This window comes from Cicer arietinum, chromosome 7 (assembly GCF_000331145.2).
Source record: "Cicer arietinum cultivar CDC Frontier isolate Library 1 chromosome 7, Cicar.CDCFrontier_v2.0, whole genome shotgun sequence".
Lineage (NCBI taxonomy): Eukaryota > Viridiplantae > Streptophyta > Magnoliopsida > Fabales > Fabaceae > Cicer > Cicer arietinum.
This window is the reverse complement of record NC_021166.2, coordinates 23,672,939-23,692,868: the sequence shown is the minus strand read 5'-3', so window position 1 is coordinate 23,692,868 and position 19,930 is coordinate 23,672,939. Positions and strand designations below refer to the sequence as shown.

Below are 19,930 nucleotides of genomic sequence, written 5' to 3'. Positions count from 1 at the left end.
TTTTTAAATATATTATTTATAGTTAGTGGAATATTTTTATATTACAATTTAACTTTCTTACTAATAGTAGTTAGTGGAATAGTTAGATTAATTGAAATAACATAAATAAGGGAATAAATATGAAGGAAAAAGAATGAATGTGTTATTGATAATATAAATAGACAAATAAATATTACAAATGAAATATGTAGTAGTACAATATTTCATTTGTTACGTTTTATAAGAAAAAAGATTTTGAAATTCCATAATTTAAAAATTATTAATTAGAAATTTTTTTAAAAAGCAGAAATTGGTGTGTTTTTTGGGTGTTTTTTCCAATAACCTTTTTTTAAAAAAAAACATCAAACTACCCTCCTTTTGAAAAAAATATATCAAAATATATATATATTTTTTTTAAGTTATAAGTCACCATTTGGAACGACGACTTCCTTAAGGAAGCCCAAGTTCCAAATGACGACTTTCCATATGATTTTTTAAAAAATAAAAATAAAAAAATTCATTTTTTAATGAAATAACATAAATATTATATATATATATATATAATTTATTAATATAATTCATAAAAATAAATAAATAGAATTTTTAAATATGAAAGATATTTAGTAAATCCAAGTTTAAAATGGGCATTTCTCAAAGATTTTTTTTTAAAAAAAAAAATTATTTCAATTTTTATTGAAATAATAAAAGTAATATATATATAATTAATATAATTCATAAAAATAGATAAATAGAAATTTTAAATCACGATAAAATTTTAATAAAGGAAGCCCAAGTTCGAAATGCTGATTTCCGAAATATTTTTTTTGAAAAAACATTTATTTCAATTTTTATTAAAATAACAAAAATAATATATATATATATATATATATATATATATATATATAATTAATATAATTCATAAAAAACAAACTTTTGAGAAATGCCCATTTGGAACTTGGGTTTACTAAAACTTTTTTGTAATTTAAAATTTCTATTTATTTATTTTTATGAATTATATTAATTAATTATATATATAATATTTATGTTATTCTATTAAATATTACAAAAAAAATTGAATTTTTTATAAAAAAAAATCATATGAGAAATCGTCATTTGGAACTTGGGTTTTTTTAAGGAAGTCGTCTTTACAAATAGCGACTTGTAACTTAAAAAAAAGAAAAAAAAAGAGGTAGTTTGGTATATTTTTTTTCAAAAGGATGTAGTTTGGTGTTTTTTTTCTTCCAAAAAATGGTTATTTGAATAAAAAAATCCATTTTTTTATTGTAATAAAAATAATTTACAAAATAATAATTTTTATGAAAAATTATTTAAAATAATTTTTATGAAAAACTATTCAAAATAATTTTGCATTTTAAATAGTTTTTAAATTATTTTTATATTATAATTTTTTTAAATATAACAAACAAGGAAAATTCCTAAAATCATTATTTTTTTTAAAATAATTATCTTTAAAAATAAATTGTAACGAAAACTATGAGCCGTAAATTACATATTGTGTATTTTGTAACAAAAACTATGACATGCATATTATTTTTTTATGGTTATATAACTTTTATTTAGATCGAATGGTGGAAATTATCGTACTAGTGCTCCAACTTTGCATCTTCTTAGTCAAATTTTTTCTTGTTCTAGGTATGCGAGAAATTAAGTATTTTTGAACCCTTTCACACAAAGAAAAGAAATAGATTAGAATTTCAAAGACTAATAAATGATCTAGTATATGTTACTTATAATTTGCGTTTGAAGATTAGGTACATAGATTTATGTAAGTCAAAAGTTAAAACATTGTTTATCTTATTTTTTTATCTAAATTATTATTTTAAAATTTTGTGATGTTTTTGTTTTAGGTGGAACCACAAGAACAAATATAGTGATCCTATTGATCATGAATCGTTAACAAAGTTAATTTTTGGATAATTGAGGAAGAAGGACCTCTTGAGCTTTATTATATTAAAAATGTCATTTATCATGAGAATGCAATTCCAATTGATGAACCACCAAAAGATAATGAAAGTTAATGTTTGTTAAGTTATAAAATAAAGTATATGTTTCATTTGTTTATTGTATGTCTAGTTTTGGTTATTTAGCTAAGTGATGTAGATGTCGATACAACTCAATTTGACCATGAAATTGGAGGAGTTGAGCATGAAATTGGTGGTGGAGGCTCAACAAATGAAAATATTATTCTTAATATTTTTGACCATGGAGGATGTTGCCTCAACGAATATTATGATGATTAATTATTAGTTACAGGCCTAATTTAGGTTGATTATGTAGTTTCTATTTGTTGTTGCAAATAGATATTATAATTTTTTGGTGAATGTTGCATATGAATATTAAGTATTAACGTATCAAGTTATGTAGTTTTTTGGATTTTATGTGATTTTTAGCTTAATATTATTCAGTATATTATGTTTAAATGTTAAAAAGTATTGTTTAATTATCATTCGGTACACTGTCATTGAACCTCAACTGAACCATTGAACTTTTAACCATTGTCTCTATCAATTCAATGATCGGTCCAATTTTCCAAACATATGTTGTAATAGTGATATAGTAGACGACAATCTCTAATAATAACACCTCTCTTTTTTTTTTATCTGTAAATAAAATAATTAAAAAAAAATTCATACAACTGCAAGGTTTTAAATTCAGAAATGGGATATTCATCTTAATAATTTTGGCATTTTTCAAGTTAAAGTAGATCTTAGGGATTTAAAAATCTATCTTAAAATACCTTTAGAATATCTACTACTACCCTGAAAATTCATCTTAAATATCACCGTTAAAACCTAAATAGTTTATCCAATAAAGAACATTTTCCTGCAGAAAGACAGAGGTAAACATACGATTCTTGTTCAAAGAAGTATCTATTGACTTTAAAGTACCCAATTGACGATGGGTTCTAAGTAGTACAAGCATATTGGTTAATGTTTCTCTATATATTTTTAATTTCATTTGGGGTAAAGAAATAACTTTATTTTCTCATAATTTATCATTTCATCCACGCCGTAAACTCTAAGGTTAAAATCCTCTCCAAGCATATTTACTATAGTTCTTTTTGCATAAAATCAATAAATGTGTAATTTATGTCACATATTTTAATAATGTAAACAAATATACACAATGGAAAAAGTCCATCTAGCATAATCATCTACAATTACAAGCTCATATATCTTTGTTCTCATATGGTTATTCTTGTGCGAGCAAATAGATCAAGATGGAACAACTCCAAGAGTTTTGAGGTGGAACTAATATTATTTGTTTGTTGAGTAAATTTGAAAATAGTACAATTTTTTTTCTTTTTTTTCTTATATACCTAAATTTTTGTTGGGCCATTTTTTACTAGTCCTATAAGATCTGCCAACCCTGCAACTTGAGCAAAATAGGTTGTCAGATGATCCATTTGATTGGTCCTACCTTATATGAGATGTAGATTCATCAAAATTGAGACATATTCCATGCCTTCTTCAGAATTCAGTACTTGTACTTGGATTCCTTTACTTTGTGTTTTAGGGTCTAAGAAATGGATTGCATTCCATACTAAACTAGTTGTAATTTCCACAATTCCTTTGTACTGTTCCATTTAGTATTAATAAGAATTGCTGAGGCATCTTAAAGCTCTGCATTTTCATAAAATCCTTACCAATCTAACTTCCAGAAACAAGTTTTATCATAAATCCTTTCCATCCACTAATTGAAAGTCATTTAAGCCCCGTTTTCTTTGTAAAAATAGTGTTTTCATTTCCTAAAATGTGTTCATTTTACTTTTATGAAAAACTCTTGAAATGAACCGTTATATTGAAAGAAGATGAAATGCCAGTTAATGAATATGCATTTCTAAAAATAATAAAAATAACTTTGTATTCATCCGAAATGTAGTAGAAGATAACATAGATATCTGATGTAATAGTATATGCTAAATATAAGAGCTTAGAAAGTGACAAAGATGACTTGCTCAATTGTTGATCATATGCATAACTACTAAGAATAAGTTTATATGCTTATATTGATATTCATATTTGTAAAGTTTATAAGGTGAACCAAACAAGTCTCTTTTTAAGTAAAACCTCAACTACTAACATCAAGAAATCTTTGACCTTAGCAGATTTTCTGCTAAGAAAGGGAACTAATAACACACTTTGATTCTATAATTCTATCAAATATTTAAGAATAAACTAATACTCACATTTTCTATGAACCTAGTTCTGGCAAATGTGCACCTACATTACAACTAAACAATTTCATATACCTTTTTATTTATCTAGAACAGATGCAGGATGAATAGGGAACTATAATCCATATTAACTCTTAAAATGCATGCAATGAACTGAAAAGGATTTAGCAAACCTGCAAATATTATTTCGAAAATAAAATTTCAAACAAAATGAATGTTAACAAGTACCTAAAGTCTAAATCTCTATGCCACGATACTAAAACAGAATCGGGAAATCTAAATTCATATATGGTTATGCCTTCACAGAATTTCATCCCACAGTTGCCTACTGAATATCTCATCACATCTCAGGTTGCAGCTACACAACATACTCTGTAAGTCCAATCAATCATAGATAACAGGCTAAAATATGCAAGACAAAATAACTAGTCCTAAAAAGAGCAGAAGTGTAGGAATATGAATAAATAAAGAAACTGCAGTAAGCATAGAATGAGAATGGAAATAATTAATACAAAATTCCATAATCTATTGAATATGTGTTAATTGTGATATGATGTAAACATAGAGCATGCATTGAAGTTCAAACTAATATTTTTTCATTAGATCAACAAATTTTTTCTAAAATATCAGATATTTCTACAAACATTACAAAGAAGAGCTCGTCTATACAATAGAAATAAAACCAGTCCAATATGCCATAGAAAGAGAGTAAGCATTAAAATAAAACTGGTAAAGACAAACAAATATTATTTCCTAACTAGACCCATCACTAGACTAATCATTGTTTATTCCTCCAATTGGACGAAGGTTTTTCTTGTAAACTATAATTTGACCAATAAGTCCTCCTCTGTGAGAATCAATATCTTCAAACACTCCGGTAGTTAAATCAAAACAAGCTGCTTTACCATCTTTTTTTAAGAAAAATAGATTGCCCTTGTATCCGATTGTAAGAGGTCTATTAACACAAGACATGACGTCAACTTCGAATAGTCTAATCCATGATTCCTTAACACCGATTTCACCCAAAATTGATATGACATAAAACGTGGTGTTTTTAACGTTTGAGATCATAGCAAGTGATCCATTTAACACCACCAAATTAAAACGAAAATTAGCATGCATATCTAAGGGTGTAATGAAAAACTCGTAATTACTCAAGTTGAATGACACAACATAAGCCTCATAAGGAGTTTTCCCCCACCAATGACACATCCCATTCAAGTACAACTCGGTACCTACAGATCTTAAGTGACGAGTTGGCATAAGAAAATCGAGTTGTGTCCACGAGTTAGTTCTTAGACTATATATCTCCCAGAAGGTGTTATCCTTGTGTTCAATTGAGAAAGGATAACCAAATAAACTAAAATGCACATGCTGAATGATCTTGTAGTCATCAGCAACAGGGTCATAACCAAATCCATGAAAAATATAGCAATTGGCGCCATCCTGTCGAAGCTCAGCAAGGCCAGAAGGGACGACATAAGTTTCCGTAGTAGTTGGATTCCACAATACTGCCTTTTCATGAACACCATTAATATAGATACAAACAATGCCATTAATAGCAGTACCTAAACTATGAAAAAGAAAACGGTAATAGTCATATACAGTTGGTGGAGCCAAATATTCCACATTCTGAAGTCTCTCGCCAGAAAGGAAAGACATCATTTCGTGTTGTTCGGCATCCCAGTCAAAGACGAGATAGACGTCGTCATCGTCGAGTGGATCAGAATTGGATAGGAAATAGTTGCGGAAGATGCTGATGAAATTAGGGTTTTGAAGGAAAAGAGACCAAGATTTGGAAACGCAAGAGAAGCGTTTGAGAGATTTAATAGGAAGTTTAGAGAGAATGGAGATGGAAATGTCATCTGGTATATACTTTCTATTAACTTTCTTCTTATTATTCTCCTCATTTGTTGAATCCATATTCAGAATTATCGAACTTCAGTGTCAATTAATGAATGCGCAAAGAAACTTCAAGACTCGATCAAGAGAGTGTGTGTGTGGAATGAATGAATGAGCTTTCTCTACAAACGGAAGCGCCAAACTGTTTCTTTTCTTATTTATATCACTCACAACATTCTAAATTTTGAAATCCCGATTTCGTTGCTTCTAATAAAATCTATTTTTGAAACTTTTTCATTTTTCAAATTCTTTTCATTTTTAAATTATTTAATATCACATGATATATATCCTTCTTAACTTAAATCGAGAACTGAGTTGTAATAATACTTTTTCTAATATAATTATTTCAAAAATACCGCTTTATTTATTCTCATGTTTTTCTATATGAGCGCACACTCCCGCTTTTAATTAATGCAAATGTAACGTGGATAATTACATGAAATTGGATGGGCATTCTTTCATTGCCCTGTCGGTAGTTGATTAGTAACTCAAAAAATTTTAAGTTTTTTTTTTTTTTTTTTAATATATTTTAGTTTGAAGAGAGTAATATTGTTTTTTTTTTTATGCTTAATTATTAATATTTTATTAAAAATGATTTCACCTTCGATATTAATTTTATTCTAATTTTTATAAAATTTGTATTGTAATTTTTTATATATGTATGAGATTTAATTAATTATATACTTATATTATTTATTTTCGTTAAGTTTAAAAAATTGAATATATAATATCCCGTTTTCAAAAAGACCATTTCTATATTTATAAATAAAACAAACTAATACTAAGTTCTCATTGCAAAAGTGGACTTTATTTGGGAAGTCTATTTTACAAAAATGATTACTTCCAACTATATCAAACAAAAAAAAGAATATATTGGTATTAGTTTTGAAAAAAATAGTATATTGATAAATAATTTTTAAAAAAGGATTATTTAAAAAAAAACTACATTGGTATATTAACACAAAAGTTTCCAACTTTTGTTTTGATTTCCTATAAAATATTTCATCTTATTTTATCTAAAAATATTTGGTATCAATACTTTTTATCCCGAAATTCTATTGAGACTGGCTGGTTGCATCACTCACAAAATTAATGTATATCTGTTTGTTCACAAAATTCATCCGTTTGTTCTCTACTTTTATTTTAATAAGTGGTTTCCACATATATCTGATTTTTCTTTTCTCGTTTTGTTTGTGATTTAGTCATCCAAGTGCGACGTTTCTTTGTTCGTCGTCTTAGTGCGGTATTTTGATATCCCTTCTCGTTGTAGTGTTTATTTGATTTAGATAGAAAAATCAACTTCGATCTAGTGTCGATGCAATCGATGAATTTAGCATCATCAACATTGCAACTCTGAAAAACATGAGTATTTCAGACACTTTAATTTATCATATTTGTAGTCTTTGTCACATGTTTAGGTGTTTTGTCGTTTTATAATATTAACCTGGATGTTGCGTTTTGAATTGTATTTTTCTACATCGATGTAACTTTTACCAATTCAAATAAATGAATATTGATTTTTAGTCACAAACGAATTTTCATGTGCACTTGTTAGTCACAAATGTTGAAATAATGTAGTGTATATTAGTATATGTGAGCTTGATTAATGTAATGGGTCTTAATTTTTGTTAATGGTGGTCCACCAATAAGGGATTTGTTGGAGGCCTTACACTAGAAGATCTGTTAATAAATCTGAGACCGTCCACATCATTAAAAAAATTCATGTGACAAGTGTCATGTAACATATGTATGGTAGGAAAAGACTTGATATCTCAAACAGATCTCTCATCCATCAAAACCTAGTGTCACAATTTCTTTTCTTAGCCTTCATCTTTCTTCTTTCATTGGAGAGGGGTGGTTTAAGGCTATTTTGGGCCTAAAATCACCACCATTTTCATCTGTTTTTTCTCTACTTTTATTTCAATAAGTAGTTTCCATATATATATAGTTTTTTTATTCTCGTTTTGTTTATGATTTCTTCGTCCAAGTCCGATCGTCTTATTGCGGCGCTTTGATTTCCTATCTCGTTACGGTGTTTATTTGATTCAAATCGACAAATCAACTTAGATCCAATGTAGATGCAATCAATGAATTTGGTGTCATTAATGTTATAGGTCTAAAAACATGAGTATTCTAGACACTTTAATTTTATCATATATGTAGACTTTGTCACATTTGTAGGTGTTTTGTTATTTTATGCTATTAACTTGGATGCAGTGAGTTTGTTCGCAGATTCGTCCTTTTTGTTTTAGCAATTTTGAATTGTATTGTTCTAGATCGATGTAATTTTTATCAATTTGAATAAATAAATAAATATTGATTATTAGTCACACAAAAAAGTGTCATGTGGACTTTTGTTAGTCACAAACATTGATATTTAATGGCAAAAATCAAAAGTGCTTGCAGAAAATATTTTGGTGACTAAAAGTCAAATAATTTTTTTATAGTAAGTAAAAACAAAAGTTGATAATTTTATATAGAGTAAAAAAATTTAACCCTTTAAATTTATAGTTGAATAAAAACTTAGATTGATGTCACAAATTCGTTCTTGCATTGGTATTGGTAGGAATTGGAATGATATTAAGTTGATAATATCATAGATATATTTGAAACTAAGAGAACAATATTAGGTTAAATTTGATAGCAAATTGAGACAAAGAAACAATTTGATTAAAATTTTACAATATTAGGGATTATTTTAAAATATTGATTATGTGAAGATTAAGTTGATACAACTTTATAATTTCAAGGACAGAGCGACAACATTAAAATTTTATAGATAGTGTTTTGCCCTTCTTACTTTTACAGACCAACCCTAAATGATGAAAAGATATAAGGAATAAAAAATATTCCTACTTTGTGCCCTTCAACGCATGTAGAATAGGAGACCACCTCTTTTGTCTACTAGCGTTGTTGTCCTAGGTCACACAAGACATCCAACTCAGCAGTACTTAAGATGTTTCATTCTTCTCAGCATATGACAGAGACACTTACATAGGCTACAACAACCTGCATGACCCTATAGATCTCATTTTTTTCTTTAATTTCCCTTTAATCACTGATGCTACATCACTATGCAACATTTCTCATGTCAACTTAATTCGATAGCCCTGCACACATAGAACAAACACATGAAATCTTCAATATTAAATCCTAATATTAAGAAAACAACTGAACATAGATTGCCTAATTATCAAGTAATAACCATTATAGAAGGGTTAGATAACTCTTAATTTTAAGAGTTATCAATAAACGCATAATTTTATATTAATTCACAACAACTCTTACTACATCTAATCAAATCAATATAGAATTGAAGGTTGGTGAAAGGTACAAATTGTACTTTTACAGCTTTGATTCCAAAGAAATATAATCCCCAAAATTTTATTAGATTTTAGGTCTATATCGTTGGTTAGTTGTATTTATAAAGTTTTATCAAAAGTGTGGCTAATAGAATGCAACATGTGATTGGTCATGTCATATCTAAATCTCAATCTGCTTTGTTAAAGGAAGATATATTTTGTAGGATATTTTAATTGCTAATGATGTGGTAATTTTATTTAAGATGGATTTTGAGAAGGCGTATGATCCGATTGAATGAGATTATTTGGAGATGGTTATGTCTAAGATGAGGTTTTCACCAAAATGGCAAAAATAGATTTTGGAATATGTTAGTACGACTTCAACTTTTGTTCTAATAAATGATAGTTCTATAGATTAATTTAGGCTGATAGGAGGTTTGAGATACGAAGATCCATTATCACCTTTCTTGTTTTTTTTTTCTTTTTCTTATAGATGTTGAGGGTTTGAATGCTTTGGTTAGAACTAACCGGTTCAAAGGTTTTGAAGTGGGTCGTGATAATTCTCAAGTGCCTCATTTGAAATTTCCTGATTACACGTTGATTATGAGTGAAAATGGTTGGTCCAATATTAAAGCTATAAAGGCTACTTTGTTGTGGTTGTAGCTTATAGCTAGTCTAAAAGTAAATTTTCATTAGAGTTTGTTGGTGGGTGTTAATATCAATTATTCTTGGTTGCATACTACTAGAGTTGTCAATTTGACAAGCTCTCTAATTATTGGCCCAGCCCACATTTTGGAGGGGTCGAAAATTTTTATAATTTAAAATGCCCCCAAAAAGTAAGCCTCAGCGCCCTAAAATTTTGGGGGCTTAGTGGGCCTATAGGCCCATGTTTTCAAAAAAAAATTGATAAATTTTTTTTGAGTTTTTTTTGAGAAATAATTTTTTTCGATTTTTTCACCAATAAAAAAATTTTGATTTTTTTTTTCGAAATTCTTTTTATTCGAGAAAAAAATCGATTTTTTTGAGAATTTTTTATTTATTTTTCTCACAATTTTTTCGAAAAAAATAAATTTCAAAAATTTTTCAAGAAAAAATCTCAATATTATCAAAATGTTGGGGGCCTATAAGCCCCCTGAGCCCTCTCTCTTAAGCCCCATGAAATAATGGGCCAAGATTTAAAAAAAATTATTTTTATAGAGGGCCTAATATTAAAAGTTTAATAGGAAAAAAATTAAGGAGACCTAGTAGTTGAGGGCTTTTTTGACAGCTCTACATACTACACATAAATGCTAAATTGCAAGATGAGGGCAACATCTTTTAAATATTTGGATTTTCCTATTAGTGGTAACCCTATAAGATTTCTGTTTTAGAAATCAATTATTGACATGATGCAAAGTAGGTTGTCAGGGTGGAAATATAGGAATTTATCGTTGGGTGGTCTACTTGTACTCCTTAAATATGTATTGTCAACATTACTAGTTTTTTTTTTTCTCCTTCTTCGAGGTTCATTTAGGTATAATTTCTCAAATTGAACCTTTATTTAAATCTTTTTCTTTGGGGTGAAAGTGAGGAAGCGCGTAAGGTTCACCATATTAAATGAGATAAAATGTGTTTGCCACAATAGAATGGAGGGTTGGGGGTACGTGACTTGTAAGCATTTAATATAGCATTATTGGGAAAGTAGTGTTGGATAGGCATGGCAACACAGCGGGGCGGGGGCAGATTTCGCCTCCTCCACACCCGCACCCGACTAATCGGGGAAAACCCGCATCCACCCTCGTTTCACAGCGGGTATAAAATTTAAGCACTCATCCCCACCTGCAATGGGTCTCGGATTTCCCCGTTTGCACCCGCACCCACACATATATATAAAATTATAAATTTAAAAATAATATTTATTATAATAAAATAATTATTATTAAATAATAATAAAATTAAAAAATACTTTATATAGAAATAAAATTATAATTTTTAATATTTAAAAGAATATTAAATATATTCAATATGTATATGTATATGAAATTTAAAAATTGCAATAATATTACTTGCGGGGCGGATTCAGGTGCGGGTGCGGGGTGGATATCACCACCCCCAAACTCGTGCCCGTCCCCGAATTTTAATGTCAGAAAAAATCCGCACCCGCACCCAATTAAAACGGGTTTTCCCTGTTTAAATCAAGCGGGTTCGAGTGGGTATCCGCGGGTGCGGATTTTATTGTCATTCCTAGTGTTGGAGGGTTAAGGTGGAGTGAGAGGGACCTTGGTACAAGGTGTTAAGTCAATAAATATGGAGGGGGCGTTGAAGATGTCGTGGTGGGATCGGGTAAGGTGGAGTCTACGTGGTGGAAGGACATCAAGTCCATTAAGGTTGGTGGTGGGTTTTTTTTTTTTTTTTTTTTTTTTTTTTTTTTTTTTTTTTTTTTTTTTTTTTTTTTTTTTTTTTTTTTTTTTTTTTTTTTTTTTTTTTTTTTTTTTTTTTTTTTGCAGTTAATTGATTTGATAATATAGTAGGTAGGTTTAGGGATGGCAATTAGACTCATACCAAGTGGGTACCCGCAAAAAAAAAACCCACAATGGGTAGGGTAAAAACCTGCATAATGGGTTTGGACATGGAGACGGGTAATTACCCGCAAAATTAAGCGGGTATGGGTGCGGGTACGGGTACTATAGTACCCACCCCGCCCCGCACCCGCACTTATATAAATATATTATTTATTTATTTAGTTATTTATTATATTAGTGTTTAGTTTAATTAATTGTTTTCTTTTTATGTTTTAACATCTATTAATATCATTGGACCATTACAATATTTATAATTGAAACATAAACGTTTGCAAAAATTTTAAGAATCTGATTATGATAAATAGTAAATAATTGTGATTTTAAAACTAATAGTTATATCTTATTAATCGTGACTTTATAATTATACTTGTAACTTTGTATCAATTATCTCATATAATATTGTCGTATGACTTGCAATTTCACAAAATATTATTATAGATATTTAAATGTGTATTGTAACGAGTGTTCATTTGAAATGTTTTGAGTTAGAAAATATTTTGGTTGATAATATTTTATGATTGGATTTAAGATGTTTGAATAATTTTTAAATTTAATTACAATAATATCGTTTATTTATCAATTTTTTTTAGTTAAAGTGTGGGTAACGGGTATGGGTACAGACACTTAAGTACCCAGAGGGTAAGAGTACGGGTATTAAAGTTGATACTCAAGAGGATACGGGTACAAGTATAAGTATTTTTTTAAATTGCGGGTATGGGGACGAGTACTATAGTACCCTACCCAAACCCTACCCATTGCCATCCTTAGGTAGGTTTATTGGGGATGGAAAACCACATTGTTTTGAAGTGATTATTGGTTTGAGGGTGAAATTTTAAGTGAAAAATTTGGTAGACTATTTAATTTGTCTTTACAAAAAGAGGAAAAAGTAGATGTTATGTTAGTGTCATTGGGTGGAGAAGGTGGTGAGGAAAAGAGATGAATAAGGCGTTTGTTTGAATTGGAGGAAAGTTTAGTGTAGGAGTTTGTTAGTTTATGTTCATTTGCAGGTTAATGTAGCTGATAAATAGGTTTGAAATAATACTCGAGGAACATCTTACTCGATAAAGAAGGCTTCCATGGCATTGTGTGAAGGTGTTGTTGCTGATGTGGAGGCATTGTCAGATCAATCTTTTGTTTTGAATCCTTTTGTACCCTCAAAGATTGCATTATTTGCTTGGAGGTTGTTTCAAACCAGGTTGACAACAAATGATTATTTATTTTATCGGCAAATTATACAAAATAAGCTTTGTGGTTTGGCTTGTGATGAGATATAATCGATTAGTCATTTGTTTTTTGATTGTCCTCGATTTGAAATGTATGTGGTTTAGTGTCTTGGATTAGTTAGGGTTCTCGAGTGTTTTTTCAAATAATCATGCTAATCAATTTGTTGACAACTATTTGGTATATTTAGAAGGCAAGAAATGAGATAATTTTCATCAACATGAAATATAATTTTCTGAATATAGATCTCATGAAAGAAAATGTTAAACTTTTATCTTGGGATTGACTTAAGACATATTCTAGATATTTGAGTTATGTTTATTTCCAATGATGTAATCATCCTTTGAAATGCTTAAGATTTAAGAGCGAGTAACTGCAATTTTTAAAAAATCTATATAGGTATTAGAGCATTGGTAGTGGACTTAAAGTTTTTGAAAATTTGGTTCAAATAATTTTGTAATTTTTCTATTTTAGCACACCTTGTGCTTGGAATTGTTTTTAATGAATTATGTTGGCTTGTTCAACAAAAAAAAAAAAAAACTTAAAATTAGAAATTTATGATAATTGTTACTTAAAAATTATGTTGGCTTTTAATGGATTGTATTGTTACTTAAAAATTCTTCAAAACTCCAACTAATGATAGAAATTTATGGTAATTTTTTCTGCCAAGTTTATGGTAATTTTTATTCTCACTAAATTTATTTCTTGTTAAAATTAAAAGAGTGATGGAATTAAAACCCTCTTAAAACATAGAATTGCTTTATCCATTGTTGAAGACATTCTCCTCTCACTGAACCAGATAATTTCTTCTGCCTCTAATATCTTACTTGGTTTTTGGAGTATGGCTTCAATACACTTCCTCATTCCTTCTTCAACCCATAATTCTTCTTCGCTTCCTTCACTATGCTTCTCCCAAACCCACTTCAACTCAATCAAATGCAAACAACGTTTCTCATTTCCTTCCCTAAATACAAACCTCGCAACTTTACCCTTTTCATCCACTCAACGCCACATTACTAAAGCCTCTGACTACAAATTCCCTGACCCAATTCCTCAATTTGCAGATTCCGTCAGTTTTCTCTTCCATTTTTTGGGTTCTCAGTTTTTTTTTTATCTTGTTATAAATTAATTTCATTTCCCACTTGCTTTTTTTTTTTAAATAAATAAATAATTTCTTTGTGTGGGTTTTAGGAGACGGAAAAATTCAAAAACCACCTTCTCAATAAGCTTTCAAAGAAAGATATTTATGAAGAATCAGTTGAAGAAGTTGTTGGAGTTTGCACCGAGGTTGGTTTTTTGCATTATTTAGACTGCTCTTTGTTTTAAGCTAATTTGGTTGCTTACATGATTTTTATGTTTTTTTTTTTGTTTTCCTCTTTCTTGAGCTGAATAATGTATTTTGTTTTTATTTAAAGTATATTTGATAGTATCTGTTTTTTGTCAGCCATTTGAATTGATAGTATGAATGTGTTTGGATAAACAATGAATTGCTTATAGCATAAATGCTTATCATATAAGGTTTATGTATAAGCTATTTTTATGACAAAAAATAAAATAATGTTTTTATATAAGCTATAAGTTGTTTTTATAAGTCATTATGGAGAGCTTACAAAAATAAGTTGAAAACAGACGTGTACAAGTTGTTTGCACAAGCTCTCCCAAACAAAAGTACTTATATCAGTAGATAAACTTAAATAAATAAATCCAAACAGATCCTATGATTAATATTAGTTTTTGAAAAACCCATATTTGAAAAGTTTCCTTTCTATGACTTTAATGAAGATAGGGAGTGGAATAAGGTTAATGATTAATTGATTGTATTACTGTTTCGTCACCATGTTAAACTTTCATTGTTAGCATTTCTTGTCACCCTGCTTTGGATGTGTTTACCTTTATTTTTGAATGCTGATGTATATCATGAATGGTCCTGCGTACTGCATTTATGTTTATTTATTAGTGATGAGAACTGTTTCTTGTCACCCTGCTTTGTATATCATGTTTATTTATGAGTGATGTATATCATGAATGGTCCTGCTTCATGCATTTCTTGTCACCCTGCTTTGTGTGTGGATTTTTTGTTTATTTATGAGTGATGAGAACTGTTGTTGCCTTCAAGTTGAGTTCATCATGTGAAATAAGGTTTTAGAGAACTTATTGAATTTGCTAGAGATTTTTATGTGTCTGTGTTAGAGAAATCTATAGTTGATTGCTTACAACAACAAAATAGGATTGGTAGTGCAAAAATATACAGCATGCTCTTAGTTCATACATAGGCATGAACTTAGAGTTAATAAAATTATTCAAAAATATGCAACTAGGAATTAATAGTAGGAGGGTTTTTCAAGCTACCAAAAAAAAGAGAATAGAGGATGGAGAAGATGATAGGAGTTTTTTCTGTCTATGATATAAAATATTTTTCATGTTTCAGTAATTTGCAAGGTTAATTTAGAATACATCTTTTGTAGTGCTTGAATGTCTTTCTTTCAATTACGATTGTGTTACATAACATATGAAATGCAATCTAGATAGAAACAGCCTTTCTCCACTACATTTGGTTAGCATAAAATGACCTATGAAATAGGTACATTCACGAAACTATGTGTTTATGTATGTTTCACACTCTAACGACACATTTCTAACAATTGCTTTTTTGGTGTTATATGGTGATAATACTTTTCTGACAATTCAAACAAGTGTTCCAAAACTTTTTTTCTTTTACTTTGACAAACTCCGGCACATTTACAATAATAATTGACACTTGTTCTAATTTCTTACAACTCTTTATTCTCTAGTATATTCGTATTTCAATTAGATATTTTAAAAATGTCTGCATATGCACATCTTTCCTTGTACACACATTTTCATCTTCTGCATTCTTCAATGATGAGGATCAATGTGGGGGTTAAAGACCTCAAATTTGGATACATCGTTTTTAACTTTTCAGTAGTAGAAGAATAGCATACTATGTTTCACGATTGATTTGCCAAAGTAGTTTATTTTGTGTGGATTTTTGTTTGTACACCATTACTATTTATCGAGCTTCACTTGACTTGCGAAATAAACTCCATACTTACCTTGTTGCCTGTGAATTCCGTGACTATGATCGAATCAAACAGATTTTCAGCACGTTCTTACATTCCGAGTATGGAGGTCCTGGTACACTCTTGGTTGATCCTTTCATCGACATGGCTGATGTTGTAAACGAACGAGGATTGCCTGGAGGACCGCAAGCTGCACGTGTCGCTGTCAAGTGGGCCCAAGCTCATGTTGACAAGGACTGGAATGAATGGACAGGTGGTCATAGCAACTAATAGAGTATATATGTTGTTGTATGTTAAGCACTTAGTACTGTAGCAACTGTGGTGCAATGGTGCTTATGTTGTAAGAGCTAAATGAACAGTTTTGATATTTATGATCTCTATGCCTAAGTTTAGAGTGATTGTAGGGGAAAGTGCTTGTAGAAGAGTTAATTATTTGCTTATTATGAGAAAGTAGAGCTTGAAGCATTTGGCACAGATTTTTAACTGTCTTTTACATTCAAAATCTTTTTCATAACATTGCATGCGCATTCTAACTCTTCAGTCTTCACACACTCCAATTATAAATAGAAGAAAATGAATTGTAGATTTAAGAGCGCAAAAATGTGTAATAATTGGAAAAAGCGCTAGAGGAAGGGGTTGAACCTTCAACCTTGTGGTTAACAGCCACACGCTCTAACCAACTGAGCTACTCCAGCTTGTTGGTAGAGTTAAACACATATCAGTTTTTAATTGTTTCTAATAATTATTCAGTCACGACATTTCTTCCTTAATTCCACATTAATTCCCACCTCATAAGTAAAACATTTGGCCAGTGGTTGCCTCACAATCACAAACCTTTTCCATGAAAATGCTAATTCGTTAGTCTCATATTAGCTGCTTGTAAATATAATACATAAATCTTAAAAAATTATTACTTATACTAATTTTTTATTCAAAATAGCATATTAAGGACTGAAATATCATTTTACTTCTCATTTATTATCAATTATATACTTGCAAATTCTTAATGGTTAATAATTGAGGATAAATATTTTATCAAGAGTAAATAAAAAATTAAGAATATTGACAGAAAAAAATGTTTTGTTATGTGAAACATATAAAGCTTAATTACAATTTTAATTTTTCTAGTTTGTTCTATGTTTAACTTTGGTCCCTCTAGTTTTCTCCTAGCTATTATGGTGGATATTGAATATCAAGAAGTCACACATTCAGAATTTTTATGATTGAAAATCTTATGATTTTCTAATGTTTGGTATCCACTTAATTTTTAGCTTGAATATTCATTCGGTCATAATTTGTATATACAAATAGTAGTTTCTCCAATGTTGAAAGATTGAAGCTTTGTTTGATATTATCCTTGAAAAAATAAATATATTGTCTCATATAGCATTTAGCAAAGTTTATAAGAAACCCTAGTTATTTATGTAAAGTCGGATATTGACGTTTTCAAACTAACTTATACGAAATTTGACTTATTTGAAATAGATCTATGAGCGTCTCTATATACCTCGATATCTACTAATGAAATATAATAGGTTTAATTGCAGTTTTGGTCCTCCTATTTTAGCTGAATCGTGAAAGTAGTCCCTCCATTTTGTTTCTCCCCAGTTTTGGTCCCTGAAACATAATTTTAGTTCAAAACTTGATGAAATTTTATTTTTTAAAGCCGTACTACACCATTTATGGTCATATATTTCAGTTACAGTTGTTGCAAATGAGATCTTGAGGCATTGTGTGACTTAAATAAATGCAAAAAAAATGAAATTTCATCAAGTTTTGGACCAAAATTCTGCTAGGGGGACCAAAACTGGGGAGAAACAAAATGGAGGGACTACTTTCGCAATTCAGTTAAAATAGGGAGACCAAAACTGCAATTAAGCCAATATAATATTTAAAGTTTAATGACCATACATTGTTGGTGTAAAATAGTTTTATAGTGACATCCAATGAGAAGTTACTATATGTCCACGTATGTTCATTTTGTAACTATAACTTAAAAGATAATGGTCAAATACTACACTCCGGTGTAAAAAAAACTACACTGCCAATGTATGTCCAATTTCTCTAATATTTAATGCAACGATGTTTCCAGACAATGTGATTAAAAATGATGTTTTGAGACTTGTGATTATATTATTTGTCCAGTTGCATTAACGTCAAAAAACAAATTATTCTCCTATGATTTGTTGTCATCATAATAAATTATGAGTCAATGTATTGTGGACCATTTTCAAACAAGTTTGTGATTGAGCAAGTGAAAACGTTCTTTTGACAAAATGAGTTGTATACCTTTATTGTAGTTAAATAATGATATTAAAGCATAATGGCATGAATCCATTTGAAGATTCATCGCTATGATCGGCATTCTTTACTGATGTATAACTTTTAGAATTAGAGCTGACTACAAGGAACAATAATCGTTCATTGTAAGAATATGGACCTTCAAGATGCGAATTCATGATGGATTAGGTTGAGATCTAATATATAAACCACAGTACAATTGATAAGGAAGCAATTTGACATTCAACAAAATTCAATGTAAAGTTAAAGTAGAAATCAAAAGATGACTTTATTCACATATTGTACACATAGATGTTATATCAACTAATTTATCCCACGGAAATTAGTGATCAAAATAGAAAAATCAAATTTTATATTTTGCCCGTCTTCACAATTGATATCAATAAGATTTAAGTGACAAACCTCAACAATAAAAATATAGGCAACCTCAAAAGAACAAAAATACAAATAGACACTAAAAAAATCGGATCTTTTAAGGTTCAATTACTTTAGAAAATATTTTATATTCTTATTTTCTAAAGTATGTATTCATTTTATTTGTTAACAAAAGAAGAAAAATTACTCATAAAATAAACAATTATCTCTATTTCCAAAAACGACAAAAATAACTAAAATAACTATTTTTATTATTTCAAAAATTACATCACCCTTAATTATCTTCTCTTCATCATAATGTGGAAGCTAATAAGTTTTTTCGGATTTCTATACCTTAAATAAGGTTTTTCATATTAGTACCCAATAATCATCCACTGTTACGATTTTCTTGCTAACCTTACTATGTGCTCCTTTTCTATTCATTTTTTAACTGATGTATAAAAGGTTTCAGATGCTTAAAGCAAAGAGAAATGTACTGTGCACCCCCACAGTTTAACCTGCCACCCCCACATAATTTTTTATTGACCAATCTACCCTTTTTATTTTATATAAAATTTATCAGTAAATATACTACACTATTTTCTCACCCCCACTTTCGAAAGTTTTTAAAAAAAATTCTATTAATCGAAAGTTTCAAACTTTCGAAACAATCAGAGGTTAGATTTCATCAACACCTTCGAACCTTTTGTGAAAAATACAAATTTTCGAAATGCAATTTTCACAAAAATCACAAAACATTCGAAACTTTGCTTAAGTATGAAAGCTTCGAAGCGTGCATTTGCTGAAACATTCGGAACTTTGCTTAAGTCTAAAAGCTCCGAGGCATGAATTGGATTAAACATTCGAAGATTCGGTTAATGCTGAAACCTTCGAAACACAAAAAACATTTCGAAACTTTGCTTGAAGCTGAAAGTTCCGAAAACTATTTTTCCAGCAATTTCGAAAGTTTACATCAATGTCAAAGTTTCGAAATTTTCATTTTTTTTAAAAAAAATTTATCATTATTTATATATATTATTATTTATATTTATTTATTATTTATATTTATTA

The 19,930-nt window shown here is 29.2% G+C and overlaps 2 protein-coding genes and 1 non-coding gene across 3 annotated transcripts; 1 reads left to right on the top strand and 2 right to left on the bottom strand.

Moving 5' to 3' along the window:
• Positions 1 to 4,810: 4,810 nt before the first annotated feature.
• On the bottom strand, positions 4,811 to 6,189 carry LOC101492928 (putative F-box protein At3g16210). Its single transcript, XM_004509848.4, has one exon. It carries the CDS (start codon positions 6,098 to 6,100, stop codon positions 4,952 to 4,954), a length of 1,149 nt encoding a protein of 382 aa, XP_004509905.3. The 5' UTR covers positions 6,101 to 6,189; the 3' UTR covers positions 4,811 to 4,951.
• Positions 6,190 to 13,905: 7,716 nt separating this feature from the next.
• On the top strand, positions 13,906 to 16,678 carry LOC101503672 (protein PLASTID REDOX INSENSITIVE 2, chloroplastic-like). Its single transcript, XM_004509812.3, has 3 exons — positions 13,906 to 14,232; positions 14,355 to 14,450; positions 16,280 to 16,678. The coding sequence occupies exons 1-3, from the start codon at positions 14,005 to 14,007 to the stop codon at positions 16,472 to 16,474; spliced, it is 519 nt and encodes a 172-aa protein (XP_004509869.1). The 5' UTR covers positions 13,906 to 14,004; the 3' UTR covers positions 16,475 to 16,678.
• A 147-nt stretch (positions 16,679 to 16,825) lies between these two features.
• On the bottom strand, positions 16,826 to 16,899 carry TRNAN-GUU (transfer RNA asparagine (anticodon GUU)). Its single transcript has one exon. It is a non-coding gene; the product is annotated as a tRNA-Asn (tRNA).
• Between the last annotated feature and the right edge of the window lie 3,031 nt (positions 16,900 to 19,930).

Bases quoted from the DNA above. Each gene is read 5' to 3' on its own strand.
- LOC101492928 (XM_004509848.4), bottom strand. From the start codon at position 6,100: ATGGATTCAACAAATGAGGAGAATAATAAGAAGAAAGTTAATAGAAAG.
- LOC101503672 (XM_004509812.3), top strand. From the start codon at position 14,005: ATGGCTTCAATACACTTCCTCATTCCTTCTTCAACCCATAATTCTTCT. The intron at 14,233-14,354 runs GTCAGTTTTCTC...TGTGGGTTTTAG, and splicing joins TTCCTCAATTTGCAGATTCC to GAGACGGAAAAATTCAAAAA. The intron at 14,451-16,279 runs GTTGGTTTTTTG...CGAATCAAACAG, and splicing joins TTGTTGGAGTTTGCACCGAG to ATTTTCAGCACGTTCTTACA.